The following is a 14,792-nucleotide window of genomic DNA, read 5'->3' as shown; positions in this document are numbered from 1 at the left end:
AGAGCCAGGCACTGTCATCCCTTATGGCTGCCTCCGACTGCCCTGAACCTTGGACCTCTAGGCTCTCCTCACACTCTCACTTCGTGGCTGTTGACTGTTGTTTTCTCTACCAAGAATATTTTCCCCAGAGCTCTGTATGTATGGCTCTTTCTTTCCTTCCTTCCTTTCTTCCTTCCTTCCTTCCTTCTTTCCTTCTCTCTCTCTCTCTCTCTCTCTCTCTCTCTCTCTCTCTCTCTCTCTCTCTCTCTCTCCCTCTCTTAAACGGGGTCTCATGTAGCCCTGGTTGTCCTGGAAGCAGATCCATCTGCCTGTTACTGGGATTAAAATGCTGGAATTCAAGACACATATGTGCACCTAGCCTCTTGCCTTCTTTTTGCATTTATTTTATCTGCATGTGTGTGTGTGCACACATGTGAAGCTGCCTGGGAAAGCCCAAAGAGGATGTCAGAAACCCTGGAGCTGGAGTCATAGGCAGTTGTGAACCACCGGATGTGAGTGTTGGGACCTGAACCCAGGTCCTCTGCGAGAGCAGCAAGTGCTCTTAACACTGAGCCGTCTCTCCAGCCCTGACTCTTGCCTTCTCTATTTTTCTTCTTGGCAGTTGTTGTCACCTGACTATAGATTTTTGTTGTTTGCTTGTGGTCTGTCTCCCTCATTGGAATAAAAATTCTGCAGCAGAAGGAACATTTCTATTCTGTTTGCTGCTGTTTCCCAGGGCTGGGGACAGCCTGGCACCGAGGACTCACTATAACCTCACTGAGTGAATGTGGCACAAATGCCCTGTATATGGTTCTCCATTATTGTACTCTTTCCTGCCGATTCTTGGGGTCGTCCCCAACAGGCACTCAAGGCAAACGGCAATGAAACAACTGGAACTCCACACCAGCTTTGCACCATACTGCTGTGCGGCTTAGGACCTCAGCAGGAGGCAAATGCATACTCCAAAGGGCTTAGTAAGGAGGGATTCGTGACCAGACCATTTACAGAGGTGAGGGCAGGCAGCCACTGCATGTGAATTAGCATAGTTTCAAACTTCGAGTCTTCTCTGCTTGACAAAGTAGACACTAGGTGTGCTGCCTGAAATTCTGCTAACAAAAGGACTTTGCGTCTTCCTCATCTTGCAGGCCACCCCTAGAGCTGCACGCAGCTCTTTCCCTCATACCAGTAAACCTTAGAAATCCCCTGAAAGTCAAGATCACTCGTTTCTCTCCCTTCCTCAACTCTAGAGAACATCTCCATGAAGCCGTGTAATCAGAGAAAGACAAAAAAACTAACAAGCTAAACCACCGCCCATGCTTTCCTCTTGGCTTCTGGAACATCAGAGGTCTGTTCTTCTACATGTAGTGCCCATTCAATAGTGCATACGGTGTGCACATCCAGCTAGGTGCTGTGCGTCTAGCGTAGACAGCAACACGCTTAGGTGGCATTGTCACTGGGGCACTGTCTAAGTTTCATGCCCGGGCCCTGGGGCCAAGGGCTGCTCTGTTTGGCTTGACTTGATTTGTTTGGTTGGTTTTTGTTTGTGTGTTTGTGCGCGTGCATGTGTGTGCAGGTGCCTTCAGAGGCCACAAGAGGGCATCAGCTCCCCCCCCCCCAGAGCTTAGGTTACAGGTGGTCGTGAACTTCCCAGTGTGGGTACAAGGAACCCAAACTCAGGTTCTCTGCAATAACGGCATGCACTCATAACCAATAAGCCATTTCTCCAGCCCAGTTTCTGGGTGTTTTTGAGATGAATCTCGTTCTGCAGCCTGGCTGACCTGGAATTTCACTATGTAGTCGAGACTGGCCTCACATTTATGAGCAATCCTTGTGATGGTTAACCTTCTTGTCAGCTTAACTACATCTACAGTCAACAAAAATACAAGCTTCCCGACACTCGTGTGAAGGACTTTCTTGATCAGATTATTTAAAGCAGGAAGACCCACCCCAAGTCTAGGCAGCACCTTCTGGGGGCAGCCCAGATAGAAGAATACGGAAGAAGGAAACTTTGCTTTTTCGCCTGCTTGCCCTCACTCTTGATGGCAAGCCCATCTATCCTGTTGCGGCAGCATTCCCTCCCCAGTATTAGAACCTGCTTCTTCAAGATTTCAATATAAATTGAAGATCAGCAACTCTCCAGGAGTGGGAGGCAGGGCAAGGAAGAGGAGGGGGGAGGAGGAGAGCATAAGGGGCCACATAAAATAAAGGTTCCTGCTGGGCTTGGTGATTCCATACCACGCCTGTAATCCCAAGACTAGGAGATGGAGACAAGAGCATTGTCATGAGTTCAAGGCCAGCCTGAGCTACAGAGAGAGACTCTGCATCAAAGAAAAAGAGAAAGGAAGGAAGGAAGGAAGGAAGGAAGGAAGGAAGGAAGGAAGGAAGGAGAAAAGGGAAAATCCACTTTATGCTCTCTTAACCTGGTCCTTTTTTTAATCATAATTTTGTCAACACAATCAGAAACAAGCCACTTGTAATCATCATCTGTAGTCCTGGCAGTTAAGTACCCCAGGGACTTTATCGCCTAATGTCTTATCTCCTAACCTTGTCTTAGGTTCTTAGTTACACATTAGTGGGCTTAGAGGAAATTAGGGCTGGATCCTTCCTTCATAGGCAACAGTCTATGAAACCAAGGAGGACTTGAAGTATCATTCAGAAGAATTAGACCTAACTCATATCTCTGGCCCTGAGAGGAGATATGACATCTTGAACTGATTAAAATATCATCCCTGGAAATATATCTAAACCAGGCTCTAGAAGCCCTGAGTCTTACAAGAAAGAGGACTACATGGCAAGAGGCTTCCTGATAAAGAACAAGCAGGTCTTTCAGTCGCATAGACAGGACAAAGTCTCTTAGGAAAGCTGCTTGTTATAGAGACTATCAAAAGTAGAGTAACCTGCCTTGAACGTAGATAGCAGCAACGGTTTCTCTGGCCACTGTCGGTTCTCCCCATTGAGTGTGTATTTTACTTGTAAATAACCTCTGCCTATCTGCTATACTCTATCTCCTGGGACTTCAAGAGGGAGTGCAGAGACTGGGAAGAAGAAGGGGTCAAACTGGGATGCTGACAAGTCCCATCCTGTGTCTCCTCGCTGGTGCTTGAGACACTCTTGCGTCCTCCCGATTTCCTTGTCTATGTACTTAAATATACAAGCAACCCAATCCCAGCATTCCATTCTGGGGATCTACTTTCTAGGGTCTCTTCTGGTAAAGTTTACAACATCCCTGGAGATTCTGACAGAAAATAGGCGGCTCCTTGTAAGGAAATAAGGAGATCAAATGTTTCCCGTTCTCTACTCACTACTCAGTACTTGAGTGGCCTCTGGTCACCACATAAGGAGACTCTTCCTACCCCAGGCAGCTGGTGGCAGTACTGGGTCAGTCGTGCAGCTCTGAACTGATGAAAAGATGATGGGAACTGTAGGTCAGAAGCACAAGTTGCAACCCGTGCTTGTCACGGGCATCTGAATCTAGAAGCAATCTTCTGGGACTGAGTCCTCCGGCTGATGGAATGTCGCTGTCTTCCATTCGGTAGTGTCAGAACTGAGTGAATTAGAGGACACAGATGATGTCATCGGTGGCAGCAGGAGGTCACAGCTCTGCACAGCCACTTGTGGCCTGAAGAGTTCCTTTCCCCACAGGGACAGCCACTCGGGCAGAGCTGATGTTTGAACGTACGAGGAATTTCAGGATGGCTGAGTGATGCAAAAATCAGAGCTTATTAAGGATTTAGACAAAGGAATGAGATGGAGAAAACAGAGATTCTGTGCTTGTGGCAAAGGTTTTCTTGCCTAGGGTGAACACAACTCCAGGGACAAGAGTCCCTGACCTTCAGTAGCCACCAAAGCTTCTGGGTCCTTTGTCTCAAGAACTAGAAGAGTGGATGACACAGAAAACAAATGGCGAATGGTTCAGAAAGGAGTGTTATCTAAGGGGATGGAAACAGGCAGCGCTCCCATGCAACAGGAGGGTCTCGAGGAAGGGTCACCACTGCCGGTCTTTGGCTAAGGGTTAATGAAACTTTACTGGCTAGAGGCATAGGCAGGTAAGCCGGTTGGTCCAGCTGGTCTACCTGGACTGGTGGTTGATAACCATGCACCTCTGCATCCTCGTGGTTTTGGAGACAGTTTCAAAGCCAACAAAATCTCTGATTATGAAAGGAATCCAGACAGTTATAGCCATTAGGTTGCTATGTAAAGGGGAAAGATGGATAACAAGAAACCAGAACACGGACCATTATCCCTAAACATTTCTGTCTAAGGACATTTCTGACTTCTGGACAAGTCGGAGCTGGCTGTGGAGAAATGAAGCAGATGTACTCATTTCTCAGGCCCTGCCATAGCTGCCTGACAAGCTTCTTGTTCCTATTGTCATCAGAGTTACATGGAGAAGAACAGAAGACATCCAAAGGGATCTTGGCTTTGGAAAGTCACTCCTAGGCGTCTCTCCAGTGTGCGCCTGCCTCTGCCTCGCAAGTACTGGGATTACAGGCATGCACCACCACCACCCTGCTCTTGGTTACGTTCTTTAAGAGATGTAATTTACAATAATGGTCAAATATTAAGCAAAGCTTAAAACTTAAGCAAAATATAATTTAAGTAAAAGTGTTTGCAGAATTATTTTCTTCAAGAATTTTCTTATGTAAATGCAAATGTAAGATGTTTCTATAAGGTGGTCCTATTTAGATGTTTAGACGTAGGGGTGGGAAAGGGTATTTATTTTAGAACTCAGGGTTAAAAACATTTTGACCATGTGTAAGCAGAGTTTGTTTGTTGCTTTTGGCCCCCTCTCTTAAGAAATCATTAGGAAAATACACTATTTCACGGGCAATCTTTGCTTTATCAGTTGTACTTTACCTGAACTTTAGCCAAAATTTCTTGACTCAGACAGCAGGACAAGCAATCTAGATCCTGGGTAAATGTAGCACAGTTAATAAGAACCCAGAGACAAAAATCGGGGTTCAACCTGAAGGTCAGAAAGCAAAACAGCCAGTCACTGGCTCTTACCTCTGCCTCAGTCAAAATGGCGATCCTGCCTCCCAGAATCTCAGAAAGAGACTGAGACTGAGAGCTGTCTCCTCCCGTCCTATATTCCTCCCTAGTGCTGGGATTAAAGGCGTGCACCATTACTGCCGGGTTTTTGTAGCAAACTAGTGTGGCTACTGGGATTAAAGGTGTGTGTCACCACTGCCTGGTCTGTAAGGCTGACCATTAGGGCTGCTTTACTCTCTGATCTTCAGGCAAGTTTTATACATTAAAACACAGATGAAATATCACTGCAGGTAAAGGGCTCCTTTCCCTGCTTTTATCCCTTTAGTTTTCTCTATCTTTCCATCCTGCCTCACCTTTGGCTTCACTAATTTGCTAGAACAGCTCAGAGAACATGGAGACATGCATATGCTGTTTGTGATAAAGGATATTACGGCCCTAGCCACTGCTCTGTGGTTGTGACCATGACCAAGGTGACTCTAACAAAATAAGGCATTTGACTGGTGGCTTGCTTACAGTTTCAGAGGTTTAAGCCATAATCATCATGACGGGGAGCATGGAGGCATTCGGGCAGGTCTGGAGCAGTAGCTAAGAGCCTGCTCCTCTCATAGGCAGAGAGAGAGAGAGAGAGAAAGAGAGAGAGAGAGAGAGAGAGAGAGAGAGAGAGAGAGAGAGAGAGAGAGAGAGAGAGAAAGTGTGACACCAGGCCTGGCTTGGGCTTTTGAAACCTCAAAGCCCAACCCCAGTGACATACTTCCTCTAACAAGGCCACACCTACTGCAACAAAGCCACACCTCCCAATCCTTCCCAAGTAGTACAACTCCCTGATGACTAAGTGTCTTAGATAAGGTTTTCATTGCTGTGAAGGGACACCAGGACTATGGCAACTTTTATAAATCCAAACATTTAATTGGAGGGGCTCTCTTACAGTTTCAGAGGTTTGAGGACACTCTGAATTGCACAAGGAACACCAGTGCAGCCAGAACTCTACAGTGAGACACTGTCCAAACAACCACAATAAAAAGGACCTGCAACTATAGAGCAAATTCTAGCTTGCACGAGAATCATCTGGGAGATGGTCAAACAATTTGCTGGACCATCTCCAAAATGTGAGTACTAGGCCTGAGTAGTTCGGATGTCCAGCCATATCCCAGGCAGTGCTAAGGCTATTGACAGAGTTTAGTCTTTGAGAATAACTGCGTTCTTAGCTGCCAGCGCCCCATCAGCACAAAAGCATTGGGGAATGAACACCCCAACGTTTCTTTCCTGTCCGCTTGTCTCCTGCTGCTGTCTCTCATTGACCACACCCAAACAGAAGCCAAGGGCAAAGGATCCTGGGTAATGCAGCCTGCATAGGTCAACCATCCAGGAAACAAGAAGAGTGGGGAACAGAGGAAGATGGAGAAAGCAGAATAGGCAACCCTGTAGATGAACAGACAGGTACCTGTGTGGAAGGAGGCAATGATAATAAAGGTTAGGGAGGGCTCAGTGTACCATCTGAGCTAAAATGACTTAATTGAGTATTTAATTCTAAAAGGCAAATGTATCGCGGTCTCCCTTTCTCTAAGGACACCAGGACACGGAGACTAACTTGCCCGGCCACACAGCTGGTGGGTGGTGCGGTCAGCTTCTCACCTCTGTGGCGTACTGTGGGCTCTGCACTGCATGTTATGCCCAGTAGACTGTTGGCACAGATGGTTGGGGGATAGAACTGTCTGTGTGATCGTGCTCTCTGGGCCTCGTTCTCTGGATATGTGAAAAGGAATTACAACACAAGATAATAAACACGTGTCGTAGTACACCTGGGAAGGTGACTCAAGGTACTGCCGGCAGAGAGATTGATTCAGAGCCCAGGGGACAGTCGGAAATGCTACTGTTGTTATTGCTAATGAATGAAAATAAAGATGAATCTGAGAAATATAGAGCCCGCTCAGGCGGTAAAGGCACCTGCTATCAAGCCTGATGACCTGGGTTTGATCCCCAGCATCTCCACAGTGGCAGGAGAACCAACTTCCTCAAAGTTGCCCTCTGACCTCCACTCATGTGGCCCTCCCAAGCACCCAAAAAATAGGTGCAATTTTAATGTAAGTTTTAAGTCAGAAATGTAAGAAAACATTGCTCCCCTTCCCTGGTTAAAAAGAGGATCCAAGGGCTAGAGAGACGGCTACGACAGTCATGTGTCTGCCAAGCAAGCAAGAGGACCTGAGTTTGGATCCCCAGACCCCACCCTAAAAGCTGGGCACAGTAGCAGGCACCTGTAATCTTTGCACTTGGGAAAGCAGAGGCAAAAGGACGCCTGAAGCTCACTAGCCTGCTGGTATTGCCAAGTCAGTGAGTTCCCGGTTCAGTGAGAAACCTGTCTCTAACACTACAGTGTAGGTATCAACCTCTGGCCTCTACATGGGCGTGCACACAAACACACATGTATCTATACAACACACATGTGCAGAGGGCCCAGAACTGGTGTCCATATGGCTGGATGGGCACCCATATTAGCTATTCTCCTGAGGTCTACTCATCTCTCCCACAAGGGTGGGAAATCATTTATTCATCTGTCAATTCCTTGAAATTTAGGGGTTTGTCTCAGAAGGAGCTGGCCAGCCCCTCTCCTTAGAAATCCCCTCTTGGTTCCCAGGATTGAGAAGGGAAAAGATGGCAGGGGCTGTTCCGGTCCAGGCTCCTTCCAGCTGTTCCTCTGACCTAGGCACTGGATTTGGGGAAACGGGAAACGCCTGTAGATGCTCAGGTGGTTGGGATGCAGGGGCTCGGGATATAGGATCAGGGTCCTGGGCCTTGTCCTCAGGAGCCTTCCCTTCCAGCTTCGCTTCCCAACTCAGCCCTAACTACCCCGCCCTAACAGCACTTCCGATGCCCAGGCCTAAGCAGACAACGCCAGTGGCACTAACAGAGAACAGCAGACACCCTCTCCCTGGAGCCGACAGGACACAGTGCTTTTCGTTTTTTATTTTTTTATTTTTATTTATTTTTTATTTTTTGGACAGACTGTTGAAGTTCTCAGAGCTAAAGCCAAAGAAAGCAGAGGGGGAAGCCACTGAGTGGGGAGAAGGAGGAAGCCAAGGTCATGTTTTGCCAAAAGAAAAAAAAAGGGCAGAGGGGGATAAACGGGAAGACCGAAACGGGCCATGACAGGGAATTTTTGGACAGAAAGTGAAAGAAAACTCAGGGCATAAATTGGAGCAGTCTCTTACTGGCTCACAGAGGCTCGTACAGGCTCTCCAGGGCTCACAGGGGTTCACACGGCCTCACATCCTCTTGCCTCTGGACCCTCTCAAACCACACCAGGGCACCCGAGTGCTTCCGATAATTCCCCTGCACACCCGACAGCGCTTCAGCCTCTCACAGATTCCTGCACACACCCAAGAACTCTCACGCTTACGCACTCTCTGTGGCCTCAGTTCACCCGCCATGGCACCCCGTGTGGCCCCACTACTGGTCTTCAGCCTGTTGGTTCTCGGGACCTTCCCAGGTAAGGCTGAGGAGATGACTGGGGGGGACAATGGCTTGTGGGTGATGTCTCAGTCTCAGACTGTTACGACGCTCATGAAAGACCCTGCAAGCTCATAGTCAGTGGATCTAGGGGTGTCTTGTGCCTTCTGTGTGTGCCTGCCAGTACGAGGGTGCCTGTATTCCCGAGTTCCAATGTGCTCCATTCTTGGCATATCCTGGGGCCTACAGTTGCCCATCTCTCTGCAGGCTTCATGTCCTGATACCTCCGTTTCCAGGCAGCAGAAGGAACCTAGGGGTATAACTAAGTTGGAGTGTGTGTGTCATGTCTGAAGCCCTGGTTTCGATCCCACCACCGGGGTTGTGGATTAGAGCTTTGCTGTGTATCTGCTTCAGTTTGAGAGAATGAGAAACACTGAAGCAGGTGTGTTTAACAACCTGTTCCCTTCTGGTTGTTCCTTTTTAGTGGCCTTGTTTGGTGGTTTGGTTTGGTTTTTGAGATAGGGTCTGTTGGCGTTACCCAGGCTGGCTTCAAAGTCCTGGGCTCAAGCAATCGATCCTTTTGTCTCAGTTTCCCTAATAGCCGGGCCGTGCGGTGCGACAGCCGTCTGCTGGCTATGTAGTAGTTCATAGGACTGCAAAGGTCCTCAGCCAAGCCAAGCTTCCCCTGCCCCAGCACTGTGACTACCATTAACTCTCTATTTGCTGAAACATGGTGAAAATGGAGAAAATCTAGGAGAGGGTGTGTGCCTAGGGCAGCAAGAAGACATACAGAAATGGTCATTTATTAAATGCCCTAGACGACTGTGATACGTTCAGCAGAAGCCAGGGCCACAGTGGCACATGACAGCTGCCTACCAGGTCTGGTCCCCTCTCAACAGAGACGCTGCTGAAGTCACTTAGGGCCGCGGCCTTCCTTCCTCATGGCCTCCACATCTTCTCCCCTTCTTTCTCGTATCTCAGCCCCAGCTCTTGGGGGTGCCAACGATGCGGAAGACTGCTGTCTGTCTGTGACCCAGCGCCCCATCCCTGGGAACGTCGTGAAAGCCTTCCGCTACCTTCTTATGAAGGATGGCTGCAGGGTGCCTGCCGTCGTGTGAGTTGTGGGAAGAATGTCTAGCCCATCTCCCTGTCAGCCTTATCCCTGGACCCGTGGCCGAGGCCACCTTTCAATAAAGTCCCAGAAGCAGGTCCCCACACGTGGCCTCCGAGCCTCTGCCCCTCATTCTAGAGCCTTCTAGGAAACTGAATTCCAGGCCTTCACTCCCTCTGACCTCTGGCTGCAGGTTCACCACACTAAGGGGCTACCAACTCTGCGCACCCCCAGACCAGCCTTGGGTGGAACGCATCATCCGAAGACTGAAGAAGTCTTCTGCCAAGGCAAGCCTGACCCTCCTCAGCCCCGCCTCCATCCTCCAAACCCCTGTCCAAGATTCCAGCCCATGACCCTGCTTCTCCTTCCTCTGTTAGAGCAAACGCAGCAACAGTTAACCATGACGGCACCAGAAGGAGCCCTGTGTCTTGAGCAAAGGGATATGAATCACCCTGGTTCAAGGAACCAAGGCCCAGAAGAGAGGACCAGGCCTCCTAATGCACCAGACCTAACCCAGCCAGGGCTGTGCCTAGAGCATCAATGTGAATATGCACAGCCTCTCCCTGGCTAGACTGCAGGGCTTCCAATAAAGCTGCTTGGTACCGATGGATCTGTCTGTCTGCTCACTCTCTCCCCAGGAGGACAGGAATAGGAAGGGAGGAGGTGGAATGGCAGCATATATTTTGCACCCTGAGTTCTAAGCAATCTGTTCATCGGCCCCCACCTCACACTCTGCCGCTCCCAGAGCCAGCCCCACCGTCAAGGACCTAGTTCATCTTTCCCCAGCCCGTCACTCTCTATTCAGCCACACAAAACTTCCATCAGCTCGCTGAACAAAGGCCCCGGAAGCCTCAGACTTTTCTGTTTTCACCATCCAGGCGGGTGTTTCCGCGTCCAGGTGTCTCAGGGATGAGGAGTAGGGAAGCTTCAATGGGGATAAGAGGAGGGGCAGAGGATGCGGCTCTACTGCCCAGGAGAACTTCCTAGCCACCATGTTGCTCCCTCCAGCAGTCTTCTCTCCACCCCCCCACCCCCGCTTCTGTTCTGGGCTGGAGGTTTCCTCCTCCAGAAAATCATCCCTGACTCAGACTGGGTTAGGCAGCTTTGCTTCCTCCCATGCCCATGGCTCTGCCCTGCCTTGTTCTCCCCACATACCACCCACCTGCACATGCACACACACACACGTGCACACACACATGCACACACACACATGCACACACACAGCATTCATTACAGTAACCTATTTTGCTAGTTTGTCCTTCTCCCTGGACAAAGGTCATTTCTGTGTTGGTTTCCAACAGATCGCTTGGTACAAGAAAGGGAGTCAATACACATTTTCTTAGAGAATGAACAAATACGAGAGACAGGGGTCAGCAGCCGTGGAGGGTAGGCCCCATCTTCCATTCCAGCCCTTCTAAATCTGACCTCAAGATCAGCCCTCTGTCTCAGACAGCCTGAGCAGGCTACCCCATCAGAGCAATCCTGGGGCCAGATATCAAAGACGCTGACTGGGACCCAAGGATCAGGGAAGGAAGACAGGCCCATGGGGTAGAAGAAAAGAGCATCCAGGGACACTTGCAAGATTCAGCATGGAAGAACCTCATGGCCACCCTTCTACGTACACAGGCCACGCCCTCTGTGCACACGGGCCACCCCCTCCGTGCACACATGCAACACTGAGTCTTAGAGAGTCTTATCTGCAGGACAAAGATCCTGTGGCTCTTGGAACAGCCCACAGCAATGCTCTGTGCCTGGGAGGCTTCCTGTGGAAGCTTACAGGGTATGACCTCCAAGGGCCTATCCAGCGAGACTGGCGAGTTCAAGTTCCTAGAGTCAGATAGATTCTCTTTCTCTTGTCTGGCAAGAGAAACCATTATTTTATCAGATAAGCATCAGCCAGTAACCAAGCCAGGCCTGGCTGGGCAAGACTAAGGGGAAGTTGAAGTGAGGGGATCATGCTCCCCCATCCCTCTCCAGCCCTCAGGCACCCCTGTCTCTGCTGTCCAGACAGGTGTTCAAGCATCCAGGTGTGTGAGAGATCCAGTGTGGGGGGAGGGGTGGTGGCGGGAGGGAGTTACAATGGGGCAAAGAGGAGAAGCAGAGAGCCTTGGGCTACAGGAAGTGTGGCAGCCTCTTTTCTTCTACAGACAGGTGTTCAAAACCTCAAGTATCTCAGGTCTCAGGGTCCCAAAGGGTGGTTTCCAGAACAGTTGCTATGGCTAGAAAGCTGTTTTTACTGATGTAAATCATCCACCCCTTCATGCATCCACGCCTGTAGCTGACCTCCACCCACCCACCGCCCCCATACCCACTTCCCGTGTACCAGTCCATTAGTCTGTCTGTAGAGTTGCCCAGCCATGGGGTTCTCTGCCTCCCACAGACAACATACGGGGTGGGAGATGTTGCCTCAGATCTTGCTCGGGTCCCAGGGTCACTGAGACGTCAGACATAAATCCTCCCTCTGGTGCCTTGGGCCTCAGAGAAATAGAAAGAACAGAAGAGGCGAGCATGGAAGGCCAGCCCAAGATGCTGCCAGGACAGAGACCCTTGGACATTAACTCCATGGCTCTGACTTTGGGAGGTGAAAGAGCACATCCTGATCCCAGGGTCCGGGCCAGCCTCACAGCCCTGTCTCCACCCTGTCACTGAGTGACTGGGCAAGCTCCCTCCACAGTCTCCAGCCCAGAGCTCCAGTGCTGTGTGTCTGGCAGCAGGAAGGGCCTGACCAGGGTGCAGTGCCGTGTGTCCGGCAGCAGGAAGGGCCCGATTGTTGAGTTCTTCCAGAGAATTGACTCCTGGACCTTCTGATCTCACACTAAACCTTCAACTTTGTACCCGGCTTCCCCAATAGCCGACAGACCCAGAAATGTTCCCGCTTCTTAGGACCCCAGGGCTAAGGAAGAAAGAAAATCTAGGAGCTAGTGGCATGCCTTACGTCAAAGTCTCCTGCTTGACTAGGAAAGCCTGGTAAAGTAAGAATGTAGGGAGTGAATGCCCACAAGAAACAGGCATATAACCTCCCCTACCGGTATACATAACTCCCCCAGCCATTACCTTCCAGTTGGCTTCCTCTGCTTCCCACACCCAAGCTGTAATGGCCAACCCCCTCCAGGCACTGGGTCTTAGTCTCTCTAGAAATGGGATGGTGGGGCTTGCCTCCTCCTGCTCAAACCTTCTCAGCATGGCGATTCCATGTCTCCAGTTTGTCTAGAATCCACTGATGAGGATGGCCTGCTGCTTGCTTGTCTCTGACAGGAAGCATGGATTCCTAGCTCCCCAAGCAGGATATGGAGGCTTGCTACACACTCTACACAGGCATTTTCCTCCCTGGAGTACACAGCACTGACTACAAGCTCAAGACCTGAAGTAGGCTGATACCTTCTGTCATAAAGACTCAAGGTTCCTGAAGGCCCAGGGTCCTGAAGCGAATAGCTTGCCAAAGCCACCTAAGGTCCCTCCTGCTCAGGGAGCTCCCAGCCTTTTCAGATGAAGCTTCCTGCCATCAACATCCGCTGAGAATTCCCTGGGGAAGAGATTGAACCTTGTCCACATCCATTGCCAACAGTGCTTTGCGTGGTTGGCACAGAATAAGCTCCAACACATATATGATTAACAAAAAATTAAATCGAGCATAGTCCCTTCCTAACACACACATGCACACACACATACACACACACAGCACACACCTGCTTCTCAAGGCAGTCGGAGCAGCCTCTGTTGTGGGATTAAGTGTTTGGCCAGAACCAACCCCATACGGTTTTGATAATCTCTGGTTCCACTTCTCGACAAGCCCCCACCCCATGCCACCCCCTTCTTCTACCCTCCGGGAAATTCAGAATCAGCAGGAAGTCTTGGAAATAGTCTTACAAAGGAGCAAGATTTCCAGCTGGGGAGTTTCCTCCAAGAATAGGCATTTCTCTGGACACCAGCTTTCCCAGATGCCCTCTCCCCCAGGCTCTGTCCACGTGGATGTGCATGGCTCTGTAGCTTTCTAGGTGCTGGACACTGGTGTAGGGACTAAGACCAATCTCATGCTGTAGGTGAAAAAAAGAGGAACAGAAGGGAGGTAACTTGCCCAAGCTAGACAGCAGGAAAGTGGCAGAGCTGGGGTTCCAGCAGGGCAGTTTAGTCCCAGAATGCATCTTTCTGAACTGGCCCATGCCGTAGACGAAACAGAACGACAGGGCCAGATGTAAAGGTTTAGCCACTCCCACATAGCAACCATGTGCCAGTCTCCAAGCCCAGGTCTTCATCTGCATTACGTCATTGTATCCTCCAGTAGCCTGGAGGACGTCATTACTGCCATATGACGAAATTGTGGTATGGAGAAGTAGCGTGACCGCTCAGGTCCACAAAAGCAGTATGTAGCAAAGCTGGCACCGAAGCCCAAGTCTGCCTCATCAGCAGTGCTTGAACTCGGGGCCAGAGGACTGTGTTGTCTGGCTGGGGTGGATGGGCTTTGGCTAGCGAGGAAGAGCTGAGTAGGGAAAACAACCAGAGGGAAGCTGGAAGACCCAGGCAGTGCTTGAACTCAGAAATAGAAATGGCCCCTGGAGAGCATCCAGCCTCTTGACACTCTCCAGCAGAAGGGCAGTGAGATTCTCCAGGGCTGCAACAAGGAAATCTGCACCGCATCAGTTTTCCTATGGAATATGGGACGAGGCTGCAGAGCTCGCCCGCCGCTCCGTGTTCCCGAGGAATAAGACGGGGAGAGACCAGGACCTGGTGATGCCAAGAGGAAAGGAAAATGGAAGGGCCAGGGCACTGAGGGCCTCTGTGCTAACCTGCCAGGACCCAGTCTGAAGAACAAAGTATTTGGTGATGACAGTGGAGGGATAGTCGCCTAGAGGACACAATTGCAAGGACTACTTCTATTTCCTGGAGGGTTTCAAGCAGGCAGGCAGAAGACAGGATGCAGAAGGAGACTCTGAGGACCAGGGAGACTTTACCCTGTTTTTGTACCTAGAATTTTGAGCTCTTTCCTTTGGCTCCAATGGGAAGAAAACATGAGCCATCCTGGTCTCCAACCTGGTAGAGATGGGAAACATCAGAGCTCGAAGTCAACTGGATCTCCCAGAGCTGTGGATCTCAGACTCTCCACCCCTGGAAGTCTGAGCCTATTTCCATCAACCCCTCAGTCACTACAATCACATGCCTACCAGGCAATTATTTTAAGGATCCTCCCCAAAAGAAAGCCAGCCTTCCTTGTCAGAATCCCAATGGTGTGAAGATCTCAGCAATTTGAGAACACCCAGCCTTGACAAGC

At 50.0% G+C, this 14,792-nt stretch overlaps 1 protein-coding gene across 1 annotated transcript; it reads left to right on the top strand.

The window, feature by feature from the left end:
* The first annotated feature begins 8,169 nt into the window (after positions 1–8,169).
* Positions 8,170–10,136, top strand: Ccl19 (C-C motif chemokine ligand 19). The gene is made up of 4 exons (XM_038348258.1): positions 8,170–8,455; positions 9,397–9,529; positions 9,720–9,813; positions 9,904–10,136. Exons 1-4 carry the CDS (start codon positions 8,395–8,397, stop codon positions 9,922–9,924), a joined length of 309 nt encoding a protein of 102 aa, XP_038204186.1. The 5' UTR covers positions 8,170–8,394; the 3' UTR covers positions 9,925–10,136.
* Positions 10,137–14,792: the final 4,656 nt, after the last annotated feature.

Source organism: Arvicola amphibius, chromosome 11 (assembly GCF_903992535.2).
Source record: "Arvicola amphibius chromosome 11, mArvAmp1.2, whole genome shotgun sequence".
NCBI classification, from domain to species: Eukaryota; Metazoa; Chordata; class Mammalia; order Rodentia; family Cricetidae; genus Arvicola; species Arvicola amphibius.
Note: the sequence above shows the minus strand (reverse complement) of the source record. Positions and strands in the feature narration are given on the sequence as shown.